The sequence below is a fragment of the Beta vulgaris genome, chromosome 5 (genome assembly GCF_026745355.1).
Source record: "Beta vulgaris subsp. vulgaris cultivar EL10 chromosome 5, EL10.2, whole genome shotgun sequence".
Lineage (NCBI taxonomy): Eukaryota > Viridiplantae > Streptophyta > Magnoliopsida > Caryophyllales > Amaranthaceae > Beta > Beta vulgaris.
Genome location: NC_079206.1, coordinates 44,394,046 through 44,418,871, shown reverse-complemented (window position 1 = coordinate 44,418,871; position 24,826 = coordinate 44,394,046). Strand labels below are relative to the sequence as shown.

At 36.3% G+C, this 24,826-nt stretch overlaps 1 protein-coding gene across 1 annotated transcript; it reads right to left on the bottom strand.

Moving 5' to 3' along the window:
* Positions 1–664: 664 nt before the first annotated feature.
* On the bottom strand, positions 665–24,600 carry LOC104893551 (actin-related protein 4). The gene is made up of 20 exons (XM_010679667.4): positions 24,257–24,600; positions 23,523–23,614; positions 21,633–21,809; positions 21,272–21,345; positions 19,465–19,545; positions 17,804–17,864; positions 17,649–17,698; positions 17,435–17,489; positions 16,749–16,826; positions 16,617–16,670; positions 14,265–14,318; positions 14,127–14,187; positions 11,566–11,617; positions 8,467–8,533; positions 6,234–6,296; positions 5,388–5,450; positions 4,191–4,253; positions 2,120–2,184; positions 1,093–1,161; positions 665–986 (listed from the first exon to the last, which is right to left on the bottom strand). Exons 1-20 carry the CDS (start codon positions 24,267–24,269, stop codon positions 941–943), a joined length of 1,338 nt encoding a protein of 445 aa, XP_010677969.2. The 5' UTR covers positions 24,270–24,600; the 3' UTR covers positions 665–940.
* Between the last annotated feature and the right edge of the window lie 226 nt (positions 24,601–24,826).

The window sequence follows — 24,826 nt, the reverse complement described above, 5'->3', positions numbered from 1 at the left end:
GTAGATATTTGCCAAACATCTAACATTTATGTGACAGCATATAAGTAGCATACATGTTACGATATTGTTTGTCCAAAACAAATTACTTTTTGCAATTTTTAAACTTGTATATCTCAAAAAATATATTTTTAAAAAAAATAAAAAATATACCAATATTCATATATTTTTTCTCTACAAATAGACATCCATTTTGATATAATTTCATCATATTTTTATTTTACTCTTCTCTATCTCTTATTTAGATGGAAAAAAAAAATGCGAACACTATCTGTTTATACACAAACACTATTTTTAGTTGCATAAACACTAGTTATAGTTATACGAAGACTAATTGTAGTAGCATGAACACTATATATTAGCATCGAAATTTTCGATGTCACTTTTTTGTTTAACTGACAGTGTCCAATTTTCGAGATGACTTTTTTGTTTGACTATAACTTTTTTTCATATACATTGACAATTTTACCCCTATTAAATGTTTGTAAACATCTAGCAAAAAGAAATTTATCATTTCTCGTAGCTAGACTGGGAATTAAGGAGCACATACAGTGTTCATCTAAGTAAATTACTATGATGGCAAGTGTCTGACCATACAAATGGACCATGAAGGTGGAGGCCGAGCTTCAATAAGCAAAAGCAAGAGCAAGCAAGAAAGTTTAAAATATACTGTCCAAGTTCCTCTCAATAAATTTAATAGACATTGCAGGACGAGGATCCAAAGAAAATAGTCGTTTCAAAATAATGTTTACAGCATAACAGGGTTCTGACCTCCTGAACATGTGTATCAAGTTTCTGTAATCTTATATGTAACCTAAATGTTCTCTAAAAAATAAGCTAAACTAGAACATCCATCTAATGAAATTCGATTACCGTAGCAAGACCTTGGAAAAGATCCGCCCTGCATTTTACACAGAGTATATGAAAAGCAAGATGGCAGCTCTCAAGGACATTTTCTCTGAATATAAGAAGCTCCATGCTCTTCATATCTGCAGCCGAATACAAGCATAAGACAATGGGGTGTTTTGCATACAACATATAGTAAGGAAACCAAATATCTGCAGCAGGGAAAGAGGAACAAAAAAAGAGTCTTACTCAGACTTGGAGAACCACATCTGCTGAAAAGAACCAAGAGATGCCAGTATGCTTCCTCCGATCCAAACACTGGAGAATTTACCCACGAGTCAATATACAGAATACTTGTACAAATAACAAAGGCTTCCATACCAAGAAAAAAAGAATTTTCTTTAACTATATAGGGAGGGGGGGGGGTGCAGGATACATGCTAGGTGACGCCTGTAAATAGACAGACAAAGAAACAAGCGAGCACATGACAAGGGGGTGCATGCAGACAGAGAAAGAGAAGCACGCCTGAAATGCGCAGAGAATATTTTTTTACCAATCACAGGAATGCAGACTTGTGACAATAAGAACATTGCCATTGATCAAATACAGAGCCGATTGCAAAAAGATTCATCAATTCGTCAAGCATGCTTTAATAATCCACACCTTTGTCCCGGTTCTATCTTTCTATGTTTACATAGGAAGGACAAGGCGACAAAGGGGATTGCTAGAACCAATTCTTGAATTCAAATCCTAAAATAAGCATACAGGGAGATAGACAGCAATCCAGTCAAGTTCCATAACATGCAATTGCTTCAACAAATTGTATTTATAAATGGAATCCTAATCCTCATGCATTCCTAGCAACTAAACCACCAGCTAACAGCAAAAATACGGATTTCGGGTAAAAACAAGTGTGAATGAGAAACCGTTGGCATTAATTGAACAGCAACTTCTCTCCATCTATACATAATGTAGAAAAATGATTTAAAAAAACTATAAAAACAGCTAAAAGCCATAGATGGATATCCAACATAGAATTGAATTCCACTTACACAATACAGTATGATGATAATGTTAGTTGCATATCAGATCAGTCACATCACTTTTTACATATCAATTCACAATGACAGCATAGTGACTCAATTTTACTTCAGCAGAACTGCATAATAAGAGCTACCCAGAGGCAGGCATACTATAATAGCAAACAGGAGGAGCGTAGAGCAGCAAAGTGGAGGGAAGAAAACTCAAGAGCAGATTGAAGTAGAAATCAACTGACCTATATCTTCTCTCTGTAGCATTTCCGCTAGCTAAAACCTTCACTCTGGCAGCTTGAGGTGACTCCTGCATAATAAACAATTGTTCACTATATAAAAGCTCAAAGCTGGAAGTTTTCTTCACCTTGATATAGTACTGACAAGGTGTAAAAGTATCTCGAAAATTTCAAGGCTGACATTCTTTCTTTTTACTATGTCCATTAAATTACTGTAGATACAAAGATAAAGAAGAGAAGGAAGGAGCAACTACCCATATGGGGAAATAGAAAGACTAAGGTATAGTTGATGGGTTTAAATGGATCCCACACCGTGGGCTAAGGGAGGGCAAAATAGGGAAATAAATCTATTTTTACATGTATAAAGTGAAAGTGGGTACAACGTAAAAGAACGGATGAAAGTGGGTAGAACAGAAAAAGAATGGAGTGATACTTTCAAAAGAAACAGAAAAGAAAACAAACTTCCTAATATATTTCCAACTGGCTTTGACAAGATCTGCAAAAAGTAATTTTTAAACAAAAGACCATCAAGGTGTTGGAAGTTGACCATATCAGAACCTACATGCATCTGCAGACTCCCAAAAGGCTAGGACCTAGCTCTCCTGCTGGGGGAGAGGAGAGAACGGGAAATCTTAGCTGCCCCTCTACGCCTCTCCTGTTGATTTCACCCATGCCAACCTTCAACTATCGTTTTCTTAGCCAAGCCACCCATGTTCTATCAAAATTATCAACCTGACTAGTGAGTCCTTTAGTTTGAACTTATGTTAGCATCTTTTTTTCCTTGTCCTCCCTATGCTCTCCGCCTTCATGCCGAGTTTGTAAATTCTTTCAAGGTTATCCATGAAGTGAGACAATGAGCATCAATTTTGTTATATTTATAATACTTATATTCCTTAAACGAGTCAGTCTTCAAAACCTCTGAGAATTTCTGAATGGAGTTCTAGGTTGGTTGGGTAATTTTGATAATCCAAATGTTGTTAGATTTGGGTCCAGTAAGAATCCCGATCTTACTTGGCCCGTTTCATTGAACACTGTCTATCTCCCAGAGTCAAATCCGTGCCACCTTAACTGTTTTTGCTTGTTTAAGGTTCCCCAAAATCACCCTGTTTAGTTTGTGGGATCTACAATCGGGTGCTATACATTTCTTTCCTTTATTGCTATGGCCTTTTGTATCAGTAGTAAGTTTATTAGTATGCATTATTCTTTCAACTCTTCATATTGTCTTGCATACTATTGTCATAGGTAGGGAATCCTTACGAAACACACAATGTTTTCCAGACGCTTCACTTATCATGAACCACACCAAAAGATAAATTATGTGATTAAGAGAGACAAGATTTTACGTGACACACGCTCACAAATGCTTAAAACCAAGATTATAGCACATAGCAAAAACTAAAGCTATTATGTGTATAAATGAACTAGTACATAAATCACTCATAAAAAGACTTTTCTAAAATCAGGAATATGTTTCAAAAATGTCATATCACCACACCAATGTCCAATTTCAGAACAACGGCTGTGTGAAATTTTCAGCCTTGACCTCGACGTGCCTGTCACATAAATATGTAGCCATATCAACAATCAATAATTCATACTTTAAAACAGGGAAGCCTACGGCTTTAATGTTACCTCCAAAGCACCTTCTTCTTTAAAGAGAGTACATCTTCAAACTCCCAATACACAAAGTGCACAAACTCAGGAGTATCACTGGGCATCAAAAGTATATTGCCTAGGGAGGATACTTTCCCTGTATTCGGACTCGTTGTAATACCTTTTTTTTGGGGGGGGGGGGTTGGGGGGGGGGGGGTGCCGCCAATATATACGGTCACTCATATATAGAACAGTGGTCACGGAAATTCTTTGTACTATTCCTCCGTACAGTGCCCAGCTTCATACATTCCTTTTAGAGCCAGCAGTAAAAAGTTGCTTGCAGGTCTGTGATTATGTTTGGGTTTTTTGATTCAGCCATTGTCCCATAATCACCATAAGCTTAGGATAAGACCCCTTCTCACAGCCCCCCTCCTGCCCAGAGATATAAAAAGATTGATACAAGATATAGACTACAGTTTTGTACCTCTAGAAGATCTTTCTCAAGACGTTCTTTCAATTGTTGCATCGATGCTGTGCCTCCAGCAAGCTACAAAAATTTAAAAAGAAAAAAAAAGAGGATAGCATCAGTTTGAGTAGAACACCTAATTTTTAATTCACATAAAGTAGCATCATGAAAATTATGTGAAAATCATGTAGATGATACACTATGTTACTAGTTACTACTTGTATAGAGATAAGTGAAGTACGTAGAGCCTATGAATCATATGGGGGGTGTGTGCATAGCAGTGATAAAGTCAGCATCCAGATACAGTAAGAGTGATACAGTATGAGTTCAGTCCAAGTTAATCTGGCTTGAATGCATGATAAACTCTGATGCTTAAGACCACTTTTTGAGGAAAGCCCACCAGAATTCTAGTATTTTAGAATCGTTTAGTGTTGGGCCTGGAAGCCCATTCTGGCAGGCCCCAGCAGGTAGGGGCACTTTTTTAGGTGGAAGCTCCATCCAGTGTGCCACCAGCCCACCACATCAAACCACATGAAGATTGAATGTCCCTTTAAGTTATATTGTAATGTCACCAAGTATTGTTGTTTCCGTTCACGAGCAAATATAACAGTAGTCGCAGAAAACAAGTCAGGAGCTGATATAGACATATAATACTATACTTTCTCAAATATAGGCAGATAGGATTTATTGAGTCTGGTCAACCATTTAGTTCATTGTAATTAAACCGCTTAGGGACTATCACAGGATAGATGAGAAAATGGGCAAACTAAGTCAGATTCACAACTGGATAAGAGGAAAACTCTAAACCAACACATAAGATCTTAAATATGGCTATGACATTAAAACATGATAATAGCACTCTATGATCCTAACGTATGCAAACTAAAACAGAACACATACATCAGATTCCACATTCAGTACGCAATCCAAAGACGCTAAGGTTGTGTTTGTTAAAGAGCACTCTCATGCGAGGTTTGAGGAGAAAATGAGGGCATTAACCGGCCATATATTATACGCTAAGGTTGTGTTTGTCAAGTGCCTAATGCCTTATTCCTGACATGCTTCTAACATACACAAATTCATTTATAAAAATACAGATTCACAACAAATTTAATCTCTCTCAAGCAGGATAAGACATTTAGAAAGACTACAATGATGTAAGCTCAGTGCGAAAAAATCAAAACCAAAAAAGAGAGCATAGCAGTAAGAAATTACCAATATGCTACTGAAAAGCTCTCTTCGGATGTCAACATCACACTTATTAATACTCTCAATAACCTGCATCAGGAACCAAAGCCATGAGTATTTTAAAACGAATAAAATATGCCAGATCGCACTGGCCTTCCCACGTATTGCAAGATATTATCACTCCATCCCCATTCCTGGCCAAAACATAGAACATGTAATAAAATAAACTAAAATCAGCAATAAGTATTTCAACTCTTTTCGATAGCTAAAGAATAACAAAAGTTAATGCTCATCTATGTTCCAAAGCTACTACTACCAATTTATATTCTCAAGATTTCCCAAAATCATTGACGGACATGTCAACCTGTATTTTTCACAAAAGATCTTTACATGTTAAAATGCGCAATTCCAAAAACACTCAGGCAATACAACTTTTAGAACTCTGCAAATTTATCAAACTTTGGGCCACAATCTTTGAAAAAAAAACATCAAGTTAGATTTCGACAAAAGATTACACTTGCGCAGCAATATTACAGCAGATCTTGAACTTGCTTTGGTTTAGTTTTGATATCAAACTTGAGCAACAACAGCAACAAGCCAACAACTATGCCAGAGCTTTAATCCTAAGAAATTCTTCAAAAGTAAACTAAGAGAAATTCCCAATGCAAGCTAATCAAAGTGGACTTGTGATTTTCAATTCAGAGAAGTCCAGTATAATAGTGCAAATTTAATGACCGCATGGAAGATTTTTTTAGGTTATCAACTAAATACATAGACTATTTAATTACCAGAAAGAGAAGCAACATAAAAAACAGAGGAATATGATACATGATAGCCAAAATATCAAATAAAGAGGCAAGTCAAAGATATTACCATCTGAGGTAGGCCACGAGCAGAAGCAGCAGTCTCCACATAACTCTCCATGCCTGGAATTGTCTGCAGGTTAAATAGCCAGAAAACATATGAATATGAACTGACAATTGCCACTAGCTCATCAATACATGTTGAAGATAAATTATAAAGAGCATTAAGATAGCCTATAAAATATAGTGTAAACATCAGTTTTGGCTCCAAAAATCAACACTAGCAACTGGAGAATTAGTAATGAAAAATTCCTTTTAGAAAAAGAACCAATACTTTAGCAGCAATAGTACAAAGCCAAACTTGATCCTCAAGAAGCACGAATTAAGAATTCTATTGTCTGTCTCGCGGTCTGAAACTCTGAATGTTAAGATACTCAAAAGTCAAAACGTGTCCCACACCCTTGCCTACTGAGGGCAAGATTGTGAGTCTGTTATGGATAGGAGCTTAGGCAAGCTTAGCGAGAGCTCATCGGATACAAACGGGATCGAGTTGAGAGGCAAGGGGGACTTTCCTTGGCAACAATTTGAAAGAAGTGCCTTGGATTCATGAAAAGAGTTGACACAATGGTCGAAACCTCACAATTCAACTGTTAAAGAAAAAAGGGCAACTGGTTTGAAGCTTAAATTAATTTATTCAGCAAAACTCAACAAAGAGGCTTCATTGCAAGATATTTGTTTTTCAAGTGGCACAGGAACAGAAAAAACTTCATATTGCAGTTCTAAACTAGTAATCGGTCACATATACAAAGCTCAACACACAAGTACATAATAAATCACGCGTTAAGTGCCTATAGAGCATAAGATAAAGTCTCAACATGGAAAGATATGGCAAATTCTAACACCATATCTCCAGCGACCAACTTGGTTCACAAACATCAAGCAAAACACAATGTCATCATGCTGATTGCAGAAAATAGTCAACGGCAATTGAATAGAAGGATTGCCCAATTACAAGACCAAGGGGATATTCAATTAAGTAGGAAAGCAATAAACAGACAAGACAAGGATGACTGTGGTGCAGGTAGAGAGTCCCTTAGGATTGCTCCTTTACCAAAAGGTTTCACCTAATCACCAAAGAAGCAACGAGTCCGGTAGGAATGTATATGGAGCAGGAGACGGGAAGAAAAATTCGCAAATCTGAAATTCTAAAAACGGGTACGGCAAGGAAATCGCATTAATCGATATAAAGTTGATGACGCGAAAAAATCAAAAATTACTTGAAAAAATTACCATAATTCCATAAATCAACCCAACAGGCCCAAAGAGGGGGGAAAAAAGAGAGGAATCCCAAACAGTAGTCGAAAAAGACAAGGAAAAAAAAACTAACAAAAAAGAGGCACATAAGGGGCAATGAAAATTTAATACTGCATACGTTTTTCCGTCTTTCTATTCTATTTTTAGAGATTAGTTTCACAATTTCAGGGGCAAGTTGTACGGCAAGAGCAAACTCATATTAGGCACTGCCGCAGCATCAACTGGTACAAGGAAGAGACACGATAGCGAAGATCAATCCATCTCAATTTTAAAAAAGCATTGCTTTATTTCCAACACGTAGCTAAGGAAGAAGATTTAGGCAAGGCACAAATCAGTGTGAAAAGGCCTTACTGGTAGATATTCCCAATCTAAAAGAGGTCGGCCTTAAGTTCTAGCTTAGATAGCTTAGACTGAACTGAAGAATTGTAGCTTTGCCTTCTGAAAAAGTCGTTTTCTCGTTATTAAAGAGAAGCAGAATCCTTAGAAAGGGAGCACTCGTTAACAAATACAAGAAAGTTTTGCAATCAAATATCCAACTACTGTTAGCTACAACATCATGTCAAAAGTTAGCTATTTCTTCTATCAAAACAAGGGTAGTCATAACTCATTAGACATCATGATGGCACAAAATACACACACAAACAGCAAAAAAATCAGTTAAAGCATTATCCCTAATTCTAATAAAGCTAATTCGTGAACTAAGAGTATAGTATGTACACCCAGAGAACATTTCCTCCAATAACCTTGTTCACATAGCACCAACATGGACAAAAGTAAAGGGGACATCACTATAATTGGAAAACTAACACTCTAGCATCATCATTTTACACAGAAGGAGGTATGAGAGCATGAACAACAAAGAGTTAAAATTAAAGAGAACATCCTAAAGAGCAACATCATTCACAGAACAAATTTATGTCTTGAAATGGCAATGAATGAGCACTTGAAGCTTAAAGGTTCAGCAAAGCATCAAATATAATAAAACTGACCTGAACCAATGATGGGTTGAATAAGACATCGGGAGTCTTGAACCTATCTGATCCAATTTCAATCGTCCTGTGATATTGTCAAAACTAAAAGCATAAATGACTGTTGGTATAATAGACTTGCACTACATATTCTAAGAATACGTCAGTTCATACTTCAGATAAATGATAGACTAATATTCCCTGTCTCGATATAATAGTCACATAGTTTCATTCCCTCAAAATTAAGGATTTCTTATGGTTTCAATAAGTAAATCTTTATGATAGTTGGGTCAGCTCCATACAGTTCAACCATCTAACTTCATGTGGCTGTCTTGGAGTAACTCCATCATTATCTACTACAATATTAGAAAGTTATCTGGTCCAGATTCCAGATATCCGAATTCCGAACAGATTATATGCAAAATTTATATGAAGTTTTGAACACCAAGGATATAATTTGCATATATTATCAACTTTTCTTGTTAAGAATCTAAAACTTCATCTTTTTGAAGTAACAAAGTCAATAAAACCATTAGAGAAGGAACATAATCTGTTCCACCCCCTTTGTGACCCCCCCCCCCCCACCCCCTTCCAGCTGCACACAAGACACAACTTAAAGCTTAAAGGGGCGAGAAAGGATTCTTACACCCACAACCAGGCCACATTTGCAAACAGATGGCCACAGAACTTGTTCATAATGTGATCTGGTCTGAGATTAATATGTACTGTAGCATTCATGTCATTTATAAATGAACAATCGCAAAACTTATGTTTTTATCTTGCACAATGGATTGAAACTCTAATTAATAAATCTCCTAGCCACTATTCAGCACTTGCACTGAGCCTATGAAGAAAAATTAAGATTATACTTCCTCCATTTATTAATCAACAGAAATGGCTTGGGACACATTTTAAGGCACTGGAAAAAGTAGAGACATGTGGCCCCCAATACCATGTGAAAGTTGATATGTAAAGAGGGGAGAGTTACTAAAGTTGGGTATATAATGATTGATAGTGAACTTTTAGATGGCAAATGTAGTGATTAGTAAAGAATGGAGGAATTACTCGTGAAAACAGGCATTCTTTTCTAGAAAGGCTCTGCGCAGAGGTGAAAGCCTTCAATTTCAGCCAAGGTCGAGAGAAGTTGAGAACAGCGATATGCTTCATCTTTTAAGTGAAAAGGCCAGACAGGTTTCTCTCCTCAGGTGCATGTGCTTGTAACTTTTACATGTTTGTTCCTTTGTAGAGAGCTTGCACAACAATTTCATCGAAAGATTCTATAGGTTCTTGTTTGACGTGGATTTGTTCTGCCACTATAGCAGACAGCATGCAGATAATTGACATCTACTCTGTTTGGAATTAGGAGAAGACTATGCCACATTGTGTATGAAATTTCCTTATCCTTTTCTGCATTAGTTTCATGGCAAGGGAAGCCCACTAATTGGGCATTGCTGTAGATTCTTAACTTTCTCCAATTAGAAAGACACCCTCTCTGAGATAGCCACATAATTCTTCCTTTCATAAATTCTGCATTTATCTAAACAAAAAGTTAAGAGTTTTTGAAGCTTATGAAAGCTAAAATTTAAGCCTGTAAACTTCCCTACATGTCAAAGATAATTTTATAGATAGAAAGCTTTAGTAACTGACCCCAATGGCCAACCAGGTTTACATAACGGACCAGAAATTAACATTATGCCCTGATTATGGAAACCGCTATAAAACCCTGCTCAGGGTTACCTAATTCGCGGATCGCCTTGGATCGCGGAACGGGAACGCGATTCGCTAGTGGAAAGAATTTGGATCGCAATGGGGAATTTTTTCGGAACGGATTTTAGGAACATAATTCGATGGAACATAATACGCACTAATTATGTGATAAAAATTAAAATCAATATATATATATATATATATATATATATATAATTTGATTTAGTAAAAAGAAAGAGAAAAGAGAGAGAAAAGAAAAAAAAACATAATTCAGAGAAAGACGTACAAAAGTAGTGCAAAGAATACAAGTCATACAACTTCATATTTTTTTAAAAAAATAATCTGTTGGACAGCTGTAAGCCTGTACTTTCACTTTCACGTGTCATTTAAAGTTTTTAACCCTTCCCCTTCCCCTTCCCCTTCCCCTTCCCCACGTTCAAAACAAAAATGTAAACCAGAGAGTACAGTACCATTTACCAAAAGATGAAGATGAGAGAGAAGAAAAAGCTGAGTTGCTTCGAAATTTTGAATTGCGAAGGAGAATAAAACGACCGTCGAGAAGACCGGTGACCGGCGGGCAAAGAGGCGGCGACGCGATAAAGAATCCCAAGACTTCGCACTTTAAGCAGGTGAGTTAAGAGAGAAACTGGGATTTTCGAAATTGAAACCTAGAATGTATTGTGTATTTGGGTTGCTTCAAAAACACTTCAATCCACTCGATTTCAAATTCCTATCAAAAGCCCCATAATTACAGCACAAAATTTTTTATATTTCCCCTTCAATTAACAAAATTAGGGTTTATTCATACCCTAAATTTCGAAATCTCTACCCACCATTTGGAACGCCGGTTTTGTCGATCGGAATCGCGTTCCCCACCGATTTGGTGTGCAAACGAATCGCGTTTCGGAACGGACGAATCAAAACATGATTCGTGGGGGGTAGGGGCGAATTAGGTAACCCTGACCCTGCTGCATGATGGCAGTATTTCTGTTACAAAATTCCACGATTGAACTAGGCACTTGAGGTTCATTGGTTTGCTAGCCCATATAATTCCTGAGAAATATACTTGAAAGCTGGACCGCAATCAAAAATAAATAAATTAATAAAAGAGGCTACTTGACTATAGGCCCATCGATTATGTAATTATTACACTTATAATCCTTTGAAAATTAGACTTTATAGTGGGGACTCTGGGGGATTGCCTATTCTTAAATAGCACAATTTATTACAGCAAGCTAACAAATTGTCAGATTATCTGTCTTGTCAGAGTATATTTTCGTAGTTCATGCAAATATATAATGAAATTATGAAAATAAAAGCAAAGAGAGAAGATTTAAGTTTATGTGGAAGGTAATCTTCAGCAGAAAGTAATGATGAATGACATGACTTAGTAACAGATTGCTAACAACTTACTGTCCATCAGGAAGCTCATATGGTGTCATAGGAATATTTGAGTATGCACTTTCTGTAAAAAAAAAAACAATAATATAAGAGACATACCCACCAAAAGACTTTCGGTGCAGTGATAGCTAAATATAAAGTGCAAAGACAACACTCAAAATTATGCAGCACAGGGTCTAGGACAATCACAGCCATGCGAAAGGACGAAAAGTGTTAAAAAAATCAATTAGCTACAAAGAATATACTCCTTCAGTAATCAAATTTTTACATCTTCACTACACTGAAATTGTTTGTCTTTAGGTTGTTATTCAAGGGTATCATTGAGGGTAGTATGGGAATGTTTAAATGATGATTATTTTTAGAAAGTGGCCTATTCTTTTGAAATGGCCTGTAATAAAAATGTCACCTACTATTTAGGGACCATGAAGTATCTATAACCCTAGATGGCACTAGAAACCATCTATAAAAACAATATATAATGAAACTACTTACTGTTGTTTACAAGAAATTCTTTAAGATAATGTACACATTTGTCAACGTATTGATATTCAAATGACATAAAATGTGCATTATCTTAAGAGATAAAATGCATTGGTGTTTCAAGTTACTAATTAGATCGATAAACAAATGTCCGTTCAAGAAGAAATAGTAATGAATGGAACGAGTAACTCCGACAAGACGAATATGTTTACAGCAAGTGATGATTGATATGTAACAAGCACTTGCTTAAGTATGACAATTACTACTTGAGAATAACTTCCTAAATACTTTGAGAAATCTTCACTAATGGTATTTGTTAAAATTATACAACAAGATTTATGTGAGCATATTATTATATGCCTCATGCACGAAACATGTCATTACCTTTTAATTGTGCCAAGTCACTCTATATTAATCAAACTTAATTGCTCGTGTTTCAATATGGCCAAGTGTCAAACTCAGCTAATTTATGAAATAAGTTCATGTGTTTGGTCCAAAATGAAATGTAAAGTGTTTATACCATATTGTAGAGTCAATAATTTAATATGAATACTTCACGTCAAATGAAGAGTACAAATAACATAGAAATCACGCTTAATCCAAGCAGATGGCTGTCAATCTTCTTTTTTACCCCTCACGTTAAAAAAACTAAAATAAAGGTAAGAATGGAAGCAGCAATCAAGAAAAATACTCCAGAACTAACAAAAACAGCAACATGAGTTGGCAACATGGGAAGAGTGGCTTTTATTTTCTTTTCCTGTGAAGAGCTTTACAACTTCCTGGCAAGGAATGTGTACATAGTCTTCTCTGCTCTTTATATTTGGAAGATGAAAGCTCCTACTAAAGCATTCTTGTGCTTGGAAGGCGGTCTGAGCAATGATCCCAGCTGAGGATGTTCCTAAGCGAAGGCACTTTTTCATTACAAGTTGTTGCGAGTTGTGCCTTAAGGAGGAAGAACATGTTGATCATCCAATACTCTCATGGGTTCTACCTCTTTGGCACTTGTTTGGGATGGGTTAACCCTTGTTGTCTGAATGTTGGAATGAAGAGAGCATTAAAAGGTTGGCTCACTGAAGCGTGAAAAATGGTACAATTGGCGCTTTGGTGGTTCACTTAGAAAGAAGCCAAAGGATTTTAAGGGTATACCTTCCCCTCATCGTTGCAAGTTCCAATCTTTGACGGTTATGACTGGGGTCAAGTATTAGCTTTTGAGCGCCACCTGAGAACGAATTGCTGAGGAATGACCATTACTACTTGAGAATAACTTCATAAATACTTTGAGAAATCTTCAGTAATGGTATTTGTTAAACTTCTAAGACAAGACTTAGGTGAGCATATTATTATATGCCTCATGTACAAGACATGTCATTACCTTTTGATTGTAAGAAGTCACTCTATATTAATCAAACTCAACAGCTCGTGTTTCAACATGGCCAGGAGTCAAATTTTCAGCTATTTTATGAGTTCATGTGTTTGGTCCAAAATGAAATGTAAAGTGTTTATACCATGTTGTAGCGTCAATAAATTAATATGAATACTTCATGTCAAATGAAAAGTACAAGTAACATACTCCACTTTATTTTGTGCATAAACTACTTTACAATAGCTCGAGGGCCTAAGCTTCTAATCTGTCCTTGCCCTTCTTTTGTATGTGGGTGACACCCCCTTGGTGCCTTTCTAATAGTATAATATTGACTGCTCACTAAAAAAAAAAAGTTATGTAACACCACTATCAGCCAGCGACTGAACACTCATCAGAAAAACAGCAGGCACTGAATTGTAAACCCAAACAAAGTGGATGCACCCAAAAAACTGACAAGACATAACAATCTGCTTATTCCTATATTCCATGTAACACATGCTATGTTCCATGTAACAACACATGCTATCGTCTTGCAAAGCTTTACAAACAAAGGGAACCACAGTCCAGAATGCACACCAAGTTAGGACTTAGGACGAAGAATTAAAAATAAATATAGCAAGCAAGCTATCACAAATCAAATCAAAATTATACCTAATCCAAAAAGACACTGATGAAAAATAGAATGACAGAAAAATAGAAAAATAAAGGAGAGATTGGAAAGAATACGAACCATCGTATGGTGTATCAGGTGCTCGACACACACAATCTTTAATGTCACTGGCAATAACCCTCTATGAAACAACAATTTTTAGAAGTATTAGAAATGGAAATCAAACTAAATATCAAAAAAGAAGCAACTTAAACATACCTGACAGTAGAGCCTATAACTTTCTGACGTATTGGGAAAATCAAGATCAACAGTCTACGAGGTTCCACAATGAAGAGAAAGTAGTCAATATAAATCAGGCAGATAATAAAAGAAAAAATTGCCCAATCCTCATATAATGATATAAATAAAGAAAAAGTACGCAAAATGAAGTCAAACAACATTCACAACCACCTCAGAGTGTAACATTTGTGCTTTAGAAATTTACCCTCAACCTCATTGTATTTGATGGCTTAGAGCAACAACTTTTTTCTTCAAGATGCAGACATTTTAATGACAGAGTTGAGTGTGAGAATGGGATCACATTTCTTAGAGACTTCCCCATTTTTCTAAAAGTTTCCCCAAAGGACTTGGCACGTTTGCCAAAGCGTGTTAACAAATCAAATTATGTATAAGTTAAAAATCATAGAAGGTTGTTCTTACTCATGTATAGATAATACATGATGGTCAAAGTGGAATATTTAGTGTCAACAGTCAATATAGCACAATTCAAAAAACAAATGAAGTATTAGCTTTATGCCTGTTCTTCATCATTTTCTGTTGTCAGTTGACCCTTCTGGCCTCTTTCGGAAATGAAAGACAAAATTATGGAAACTAGAAAAGGTGATATAGTTTTTTCTTGTCGGTTTCCAACATATAAATCATTAGAATGAGTCTGACTACCATAGAAATAAATCGTGGCAACATTCGCGTTATCACGTATATCAGATGTACGGAATAGATCGCGGCTAACGCAACTTGAATTTTTTCAAAAAATTCAAATATAAGGGATTTAACGTCATATTTACAAATTTATACTTTAAGAAGTATTTCTTCCTCGTAAAATATGACAACTCATAAACATCCAAACTTAAATGTCCCTACTATATTATTCTCCCTTCTTGAGTGTGTGTATGTTGTCTTCTTTCTTACTATTTATGCTTTTTTTCGTCAATTCTGTCAAAAGAACGGACGTAAAATGAACGTTCTAACGCGGCGAGTCACTATTACATAACGGACAATGAGGTGAGACGGACATGATTTATGTTGCGGCGTTTATAACAGGATTCTCCGAATGGCAACTTCCAAATTTGTTATAGAACGGCCGTTACGTAATGGAACGATCGAGTTTTAATCCCATGGTGACTACTTTTGAATTCTTTACATACGCGTTGTTAGCTTATTGGACACTAACATTACAGGTACCAAGAAGAGATTGAACAAAGTCAAAACACTACTAAGAATTATTTTGGAAATGTCCATTTAATTAGTTGAGTCGAAAAATCCAAAACCTAATCTACGTATTTCAAGTTAAATTCAAATCGAGTTGTCTAAGTAATATTAATTTTTGATGGTAACATATATGTATCAGTACTTACAACCCATATACACAACTTTAACGTGTAACCTCTATTTTAAAAAAAAAGAACAATAATCTGAATTATTGGCGGCCTTCAACTTTCTCTTTTATTTTCGGAATCCACCTCCATCCCTTTTCTAATGGGATAGTGGAGAACCAAGGAAAGAAAAGTTTCAGGAAAAAACTGGAAATATTTCATCAAGTATAACGAAACCCCTCAATCTTTTTTTCGACCTCTGCCTATAGCCGAATTGGTTGAAGAAAAGGAAACCCCAACGACCAAGTACTCCCGCCCCAAAAAGCGGAAACCGAACAACCACCAGGCTCGTCTGAAGAGGAGGCGGGCGCCCTCCTATTGATTTAGAGGTGTTGGCAAGAAGGATACAATGTAAAACTGAAAATAGGGAAAAACAGTTTTCCGGGAGAACGTTTTATGCGCTACCAAACGGAGCCATACTGTTAGCCTTGAGCACCATAATTTTGTACATGCACCTTTGTCTTTGATTTTCTTTTTTTTTTTGACATTCTGATTTGCTTGACTAGGGGGCTAAGTTGCCAAAATTATTAGTTAACCTTCAACTGAAGATCTTAGTTCTTGTTAACCTCTCATGTGAAAAGAAATTCGTAAACAAGGCAAAAGGCTCTTTCAATGCAATACTAATTCAAGTTCAGCCTACATAAAATCAAAGGTCCCCTCCCAACTTATAAAGACAGGTTTCTGTATCTGTGCTATATAGAATACTCACAGATTCTAAAATTCAAATAATGTACAGTAGTACATGTAACATATAAAATAAGTGCAGATCATTTTTCAGCTAAATGCCTAAAAGTCAAGCTAATTCAACATGCAATAGACGCACAGTGGTAGCAAAATTTTAAAGATAATGACAGAGTACATTAAGTCACACAATGCACTTAACCAACAACAGCAATAACATCTACATAAGTATACATCCATCTAAGGCTGGGAAGGGGAGGTCAAGCAGTTAGAATACCTGAAATTCTCCAGGACGTATCTCTTTTCTTTTAAACGAATACCTAGGCCTTATCTGTTACATAGGATACAAAAATCATATGAGACATGCTCAAATCATACAAGGCCACAAAAGTCGTTCCTTGAATCTTACAATGATGCCTTTGCTCTCCAAGCTTTTTGTCAAGCAATCAGTGAGAAAGTCTCCCCCAATTGGTGAAGACAAGACTGCCTACAATGTGAACGAGGATAAAATATCAGGGAAACATATAACAGATACAGCAGAAAACTTCAGTACTCAAGCACCATCTCATGCTTCAAATGTTTGTACTGATAATAATTGTTTAGAACACCAAAATGTATACAGAAAAATGGAACTTGTAAATAGATATGCGTGCCTTCTGAATCAACGGACTTGGAAACTCAGGGGAAAACCCCTTCATTAGATGACCAACGAGTTCTTCCCTTTGTATTTCTTACAAGTCTCAAAGTTATCTTTTCATATAATGGTCTCTTTGATAATAAATATGGTCTCTCAAATCTTCTTCATTTATACATTATAGTCGGAGATCAAAAACTTCAGATTTGTTTTCCAGACAAAATTATTCATCATAGTTTCCTAGTTGTTTGGAAATTGTATTTTCTTGTTTCCCCCATTTCTCTGTTTCCATTTTTGCGCAAAATAGGTCCATGCAACAAGCAGTAGCAGTGGAAGTGGATTTGCTTACTTTTCATGTTTATGAAAGTGAAAACCTTTAGTGTAAACTATGTAAGAGTTCTTACTACCTCAATTAACAGCCAAGAAAACAACTACACTAAAATGGAAAAACCAAGGCTTACCTTTTGAAGCACATAACCATCATGTACAGGGGCAACAGTGGTTGAACCTCCTCCGCTGCAAAGGTCAGCAGTTCACTGTTATAACTTATAAGCTGTACTACAGTGTCAACTGAAGCGATGTAAAAGATTAACTTTTTATAATAAAAAAAAATCCTTTTTCACAACCCCAGAAACCAACAAGAAAGCTTTAATGGAACTACTTGCAAACTCCTACCTGTCAACTACTAGAGAGGTTGCTCGGCCTGATGCAAATGAGGTAAGAACCTGGTATTGAAGATAATACAGTCCAACAAACAAGGTCAGAAAGCACAAAGAATTCACAGGTCAACTATACATCAGTACTAGGTGTATGATGAAAAAGAAGCATACTGCATTCTTGGCCAAAAATAAAGCTGGCACTTTGTATTTTTCAAACATCAGCTCTGCTGCCCTGTAAAATGCATATCTCATTAGAATTTGGCATTTGAAATACTGGAAAGCCGCAAGTGAGTTTCAGCCAAAAAAATTCCAAGCAGAAAGAGATTATAGTATGCTTATCACAAGCATTCTCAAGTTTTTCAATTGCACTCATAGAGGACTACAACAGCAAGCATGTATGGATCTCATGATCCTGCCAATGATAGGGCATAGGGAGGTCAAAGTATGTGCAACCTTAACCCTAGCATAAAAGGAGCCAACAGGGACATTCTTTCCCGAAGACCAACAAAATACAATTTTTAAAAGAGAAATGTAGTGAAAAATGAAGCAAAAATATATTTAATTATATTGAAATAGCAAGAGCCACAAAGAGAATGATAATAATAATACTATACACATCAATAAAAATTATAAAGAGTTTGACATTTCAAAAATAACCATTGAGACAATTCTAGCAAGATACCACATGATAACTACTTCTCTTATATAGTCTCTTTTTCTCCATCCCCACAAGTTCCTACACCTCTTACATCAAGCTCTTCTCCCACCACCATCACTAGTCATTGCTCGTGTATTTTCCACTCGCAGACTGTAAAAAAAGACATGTGGTGATCTAAAAGCTCTAGATCGGTAGCTCTAGTGGTCGAATTCAATCATCAAAAACCAAATCTCATGCTCTAATGGTAGCTTTGTATGATCTCTCTCAATCTTCAATAAAATCTTCTCTTCTTTTTTCATGATAATTGAGGTGGTGGTGGTAGACTCTGCTTTTCGGTGTGTAGTAAGTGGGATTTGGTGTCGATGGTGGTTAGCTTAATTACGGGGTTTTTATGTGCATTTGTAGTTGTTATTTCGGGTTAAGGCTCAATATTCGTCGGTTGTGGCGAGAATGGGAGGTCGATTTTGTAGTGGGGGTTGAAGGTCAATTATGGGGTTCTTATGCGTGTTTGGAGTTGTTATTAGGGGCTACGGCTCAATATTAGTCAGTTGTAGTGGGAATTGTAGGTCGAAATTGTGGTGGGGCCTGTGGGGTTGAAGGTCAATTATGGGGTTCTTATGTGCGCTTGGAATTCTTATTAGGGGTTAAGGCTCAATTTTTGTGGGTTGTGGTGGGTTTTGGAGGTCGTAGTAGGCGGGGATTAGGGCTTTAGGGTTGATTGTTGGTGATGGGAATTGAATTGTGATTGGTTGGTGATGTGCATGCTACAAGTGAGTTTGTCACTGGAGTGGTGGGGGTTGTTCGTAGAGATAGTGATGGAGGTTGGGTTAGGATGGTGTTTATGGTGGTGCTGTCATGGTCAAGGTGTAGAGAAATTTTGGAATTTAGGAAGCTCGGGAGAAAATCATAACTAGAGATGGGTAGATCAAAAATGAAAAAGGGGAAAAGGGAATTATAATGGAAAAGAGAACCATTAACCAAACACCATGTATACCACAAGGGTCTTGATTGCTTTTCACTTCCTTATCTCCATACCAACCATCCACTCAAATTAAACTTCCATTTCGTTAGCTTTTGAATCTTTTCTAAGAGTTACAGTCCTTTTAACCCAGAGAGATTGTCTATATAAGGAGTTCATATATAGCACAAGCTCACATATATAGCACAAGCTCACCTTTCTCTTTGTTGTTGATTATTTGAAGACGGCTCTGCAAGTAGCATTGGATGCTCCTTCGGATCAATCAGTAGACATTCCCTAAAAAACATTATCAAAGAAATCAATATGTGCCTTGTATAAATATATGGCTAATTGAAAATATAAGATAGGCAAGGATTGGATGAGTGAAGAAGCTTAGATAACTTATCAAAGATAAAGAGTATGAAAGTAACAAAATTACAAGTGTTGTTCTTCATTCTAGTTTGGACATTATGTGATATTAAGGGAATATCACTTATATAATCTATAACAATATTTCAAAAACTCAGTGGAAGCCACATCAATACCTAATGAACAATTATTAAGCAGGAAAACAATTGAACTTAAATATTCCAGAAAGCAATGATAGAAATATTAATAAAGTGAGAAGAAAATACTCATTAGAAAACATTATACATATTAGTAAACGAAAATCTTCTACTTCCATAAATTTACCCCCTTACCCAACTCTCTTTTTCTTATACTCATTTAAGCCTGAGGAAGTTGAATCGACTTTCTTCTTCCCTGGACTAAATCCATTTTTTCTAAGAAAAAAACAAGGAGAAGGGAAAAAAAGGAGAGGTAGTACAGATTATTGATTCCATTTCTGATTTTCATTACCCCCATCTCATATATCAATAAATTGAAGAAAAGGCAGTGTCGATATATCTCAGCAAAAAATTTAATTTATATTAGTAGAACAGCTGAAGACCTAACATCCTTCATCTTTAAAGTCGGTCTCTTTTAACTAATAGTATTAGAGATATATCCATCCATCACTAACAACCTTTGTTCCTTGAAGCATAAATTACGTAGAAACATATTACAGGAGTCTCATACAAGAAGGGAAATTCACCTAAACCCTATGCTTATTGGACTCCATATATTAACGAGCAGGAATCGTTTAGGTATTTGTACAAATAGATATAATCCATGGAATCACAAAACCTATGAAAATGACAGAATTGACGATAAAAATTATAAGTATACGAAAGAACCTTTTTTTTTTTTTTTTGTAATTCCTATGATGCAATTGGAGCTTATGGAGATGCAATTTGTCTTATACAAAAGGGGAAAGGCTTTCTTATGAAGATATTCATGTACCACTTAAATTTTTCCCTTGTTTGTCCATCTGTATAGCACTGTCAAAGACTACATCACTAGTAACTCTCCTTCTCTGACATGTCTAACTATAATTTTATGTCCCCCTTCTCCCCCTTGCCATTGTTGCTCAAACTATTTTTCTCTGTATTCATTTGCTTGTTCTTCATTCCTCCCCCTTTCAATGTGACTTATTGTCTACCAAATGACTCTCCTCCCTCTTGTTCCAGATTAGTAAGTACTGAATACCACATGCACAAAACGATAAAACTACATTCCCAGTGTTTTTCACACTTGTTTTTGGAAAAGTTCACAAGAGGGGGCCCAACTATTACCCTTTTTTTTTTATAAGTCCCAACTATGGATTATTCCCAACAGGTGCCACGTTTATTGTCTTGTGATTTTTATAGGTCATGACTTACTTATAACCGGTTTAGAAGGTAAGATTTTAAATGCTAGTCCCAATTTATAGGTTTCTATCACTTGCTGGAAGTGTTCGAAGATGGAAAATGTTTTAAAAAATTTACCTTCTAAACCGGTTATAAGTAAATCGGGACCTATGAAAATCACAAGATAGTAAACTTGGACCCTCTCTTGTGAATTTTTCCCTTTTTTTTCCATTCATTACTATCAACACTAGTATAACTGGTTTAACAGTAGAGACATATCTAAAAACTCTTGTCACCTGAAAGCGTGATCCCATATGCTGTCAACTATATCCCAATCCGCAACCACTCCGTCTTTAAAGGGTGATAAGACCTGGTAAAGTAGAATACAGAACACCATAAAAGTGATAAAACACCATAAGATGAGAACACCAAGAAATGTATGGTGCAACTTTGGATACACGACATTCACCATAATCTTCTTTCGGCTATGTTACTAACAGCAACAAGGTGAAAGAAAGCAACAGATCGTTATTTCAATATTTATCACTTGTTCGGTGAATCTTGCAGCCTTTGTTCAGTTATATCCTCCAAAATGACAGTTTTACTAAATCAGAAAGGGGAATGGAAAGGAAAGAAAGAAGTATATCAGTAACTTGCCTCCATATTATCGCGACGATATCCCAAGGACTGTGATCCGACATAGAATTTGCGTTTGCTTTTCTCTTTCTCTGATTCAAAGGTTTTCACAGTACTGTTTGAATCAGGAGCTGGTCCCGTATTTTTTTCAGGATTATCAGGGACATCAACCTCCATTTGATCAATTGCTCCAACCACCTTAATAACATATTTAACACAAGTACAAAGATAAATTCAAATAATAAAACTCCAAAAAAGTACAAAAGACAACTAAGAAGCACAATTATGGATGTTACTAGCAGTACATAACTAACATATAGTACACTTTAATGCATAGGAAGGTAAGGAGAAATGTATCCAATAGAAGACACACCCACCACCTCCTGATGAGTAGAATAATATTAATGAAAGTTTAATCAACCACTGATGAGACATCAAACCAGTAGAATAATTCTAAAGCAATTATAGACTATGTTGCTCAGACTCGGGTACCCATGTCCGACACGGATACGTGTCTAAGTGTCCGACTCGGCTATTTTTTGGAATTTTTTCTATTTTTTAGCCCAAAACAAAGTGTCCAAGTGTCCCACCCATGTCCGAGTGTCGAGGATCCGACACGGGTACTGGAGGTGAAATGAAGAGTCCGAGCAACATAGATTATAGATAACAAGTCACACTTTTTGATGTGTGAACAATATCATCTTAGGAGCTAATGAAACCCTTACACAGTTTGAGAATTCTATGAGAAGAAATGATATTTAACATGCTCACACAGCTGGACACGAGGAATCCTAATTTCATAGCTTGTCAGAAGGCATAAGGATTGGATTGATGAACACTAGCATATTTGGAAACAAACACTAATACTACAGTAATCACAAATACAAGCCATTCAGGATATGCTGAAAATCCATATGATAGGAAAGTTTAATGAAACCTATTGTATTCTCCACCATGAAGCTCTTGTAGGAGAGATTGAATGAGTGACAAGTACATTCCAGGTGTGAGAGATAGGCAGATAGCTCACAAATCCCAACAAAGAATGTCTGAGCTTATGTTGTCCAAGTGCCGTGTGGATGATTCCACATCAAGTCCAAGTTGTTATAGCTTGTTGGGTATACAACTATTTTTGTTTTGTTTCCATGAATCAATGTGATTTAACTTCACTTGTAGTTGCTTAAGGAGTATTTTGGACTTCTAAGTTGTTTACTTTTGTTATTTGGTCTTAGTTTAGTAATAGAGCCGAACCATCTTGTTGGTTTTGGTTCCAAGTTGTTGCAGTGGACTTGTTTGGTCACTAAGTAACCTTATAAGGGTACCATGGGCAGCAAGGTGTAAAGTTGCGATGAATCAATGTGATTTAACTTCATCTTGTTGGTTTTGGTTCCAAGTTGTTGCAGTGGACTAGGCTAAGGTGTAAAGTTGCGTACTAACAAGGCATGCTCACACGTAATATCGCTAAGCTACTTCTGTTTTGTTTCCTAATTTCAGTAGGACTTTAGGAGGGATACTAGGAAAGTTGCATGGATAAGAGGTCAAAGTCCTATTTTTCTTGTGTCGATCCCACCAAAAAGACATCCCGTAATTTAGTTTTACAATTTGTTCCCTCATTCATGTTCGTGCAAGAACTCATTCAACGTTTGATCTTTGATTCAAGAGTGTGAGTTTTTCTGTAAGCTTCACTGAAAGAGGGATAAATTCCTTATCACTATAGAGTATAGAGTATATATCAAGCTCAGGTACCGAGTAAGACTACCCAAATCCAGGCAGACTATCAAAGCAACATGGAGAAACCCAAGTGCCACAATTGGAAAGCTAGAAGAAAGATGGCAAAAATAAAATAAGCATAACAATGAACAACAGAACAAGAAGCCCTCAAAATTTGATTGCAGACGGCGATAAAGCACTTACAGAAGGAAAGACAGCCTTGGGAGCATCTTCACCAGCATAGCCTGCCTTGCAGGTGTGAGATCCCAAATCTATTACAATTGCTGACACTTCATCTGGCAGCAGGAATTTCACAGATAAAAATAAATTTAGAATAACCAAAAATCGGAGTTTCACGAAATGTACTGAGTCTACTAGCTAAGCTGATGAAACAATACCTTAAGACAAAAGTACAAATCATCACTAGCTAAACAATACATGAATGCATTATGTATGCTTTCTTAGACGAATTGCTAAAATTTTAATATTTTGCAACCAGATAATCAAAGTCAAAGAGAGACAAGTAACAATCTGGAAACAACAACCTTAAGTTTTTGCAACATATTGAAAAGCTTCCCTCTTACCCCAATTCTCAAATGAGAGTATGACACTTCTTCCCTCGAGACTTTCTCACCCTTAAAGGGGGTCCCTTTTAATCTACGCTCCTTTTCAAGTGACCTCTTTAACTCAAATAATAACAAGGTAAGACGGTCTTTTTGTAGACGAACAAAAACAAATTTATATAAAACAAGAATGCAGTAACAATTCGCAATTGCAAGTCTCAACTCCTAAATTGCCGCAGACAACTCTGGCATAAAACATAAACCCTAAAACCCTAACAAAAACGAAGAGTATAAAATTATGACGAAAATTGGATGATGAGGAAAACAAGTGTTGATATATTTTAGAGAGGAAAAGGTAGCAACTTTAGAACTTACCACCACCATACATAGTTACGGGGTCGCAACTTCTGGTAGCGCACAGACACTGAATTAGTCACTACTGTATGTTTTGTTGGAGGGAAGGCCAGATGTGTTCGTGTGGGGCGTTGTGTTGTTGAGTTTTTTCGAATTTATTTGGACTGCTATGCTAGAGGTTTCGCATGTCTTCCGCTTGGTACTTGCATTGCACCCAACGAGCTTTGATTGGCTTCTAATATGTCGAGTGAAGAGTCCACCACTGCAGTTATTTCTTGCTTAACTAGGAGAGTATGTGAACAAAGTTAAACACATGCGTGTTTGATCGAATAAAGTCAATAGAGGAGATATCCCTAGAACAAGAATTTTTTGAAGATTACTTGTCATGATAGTTGGGAATTCATTGTTAGAGATGAAGGCATGTAAAACATAATGATGGATTGGGCCCTAAGTAGCGATTAAACACTTGAGTGTTGGGTCATAAAGTTATATCTTTTTAACTTTAGAGATTGTGTCACGCAGTGAATGTTGAGTTAGTTTTACTTGTTTTTACTTTGGTGGATGTATTTGAGTTGTAAAAGTAGATTCTAT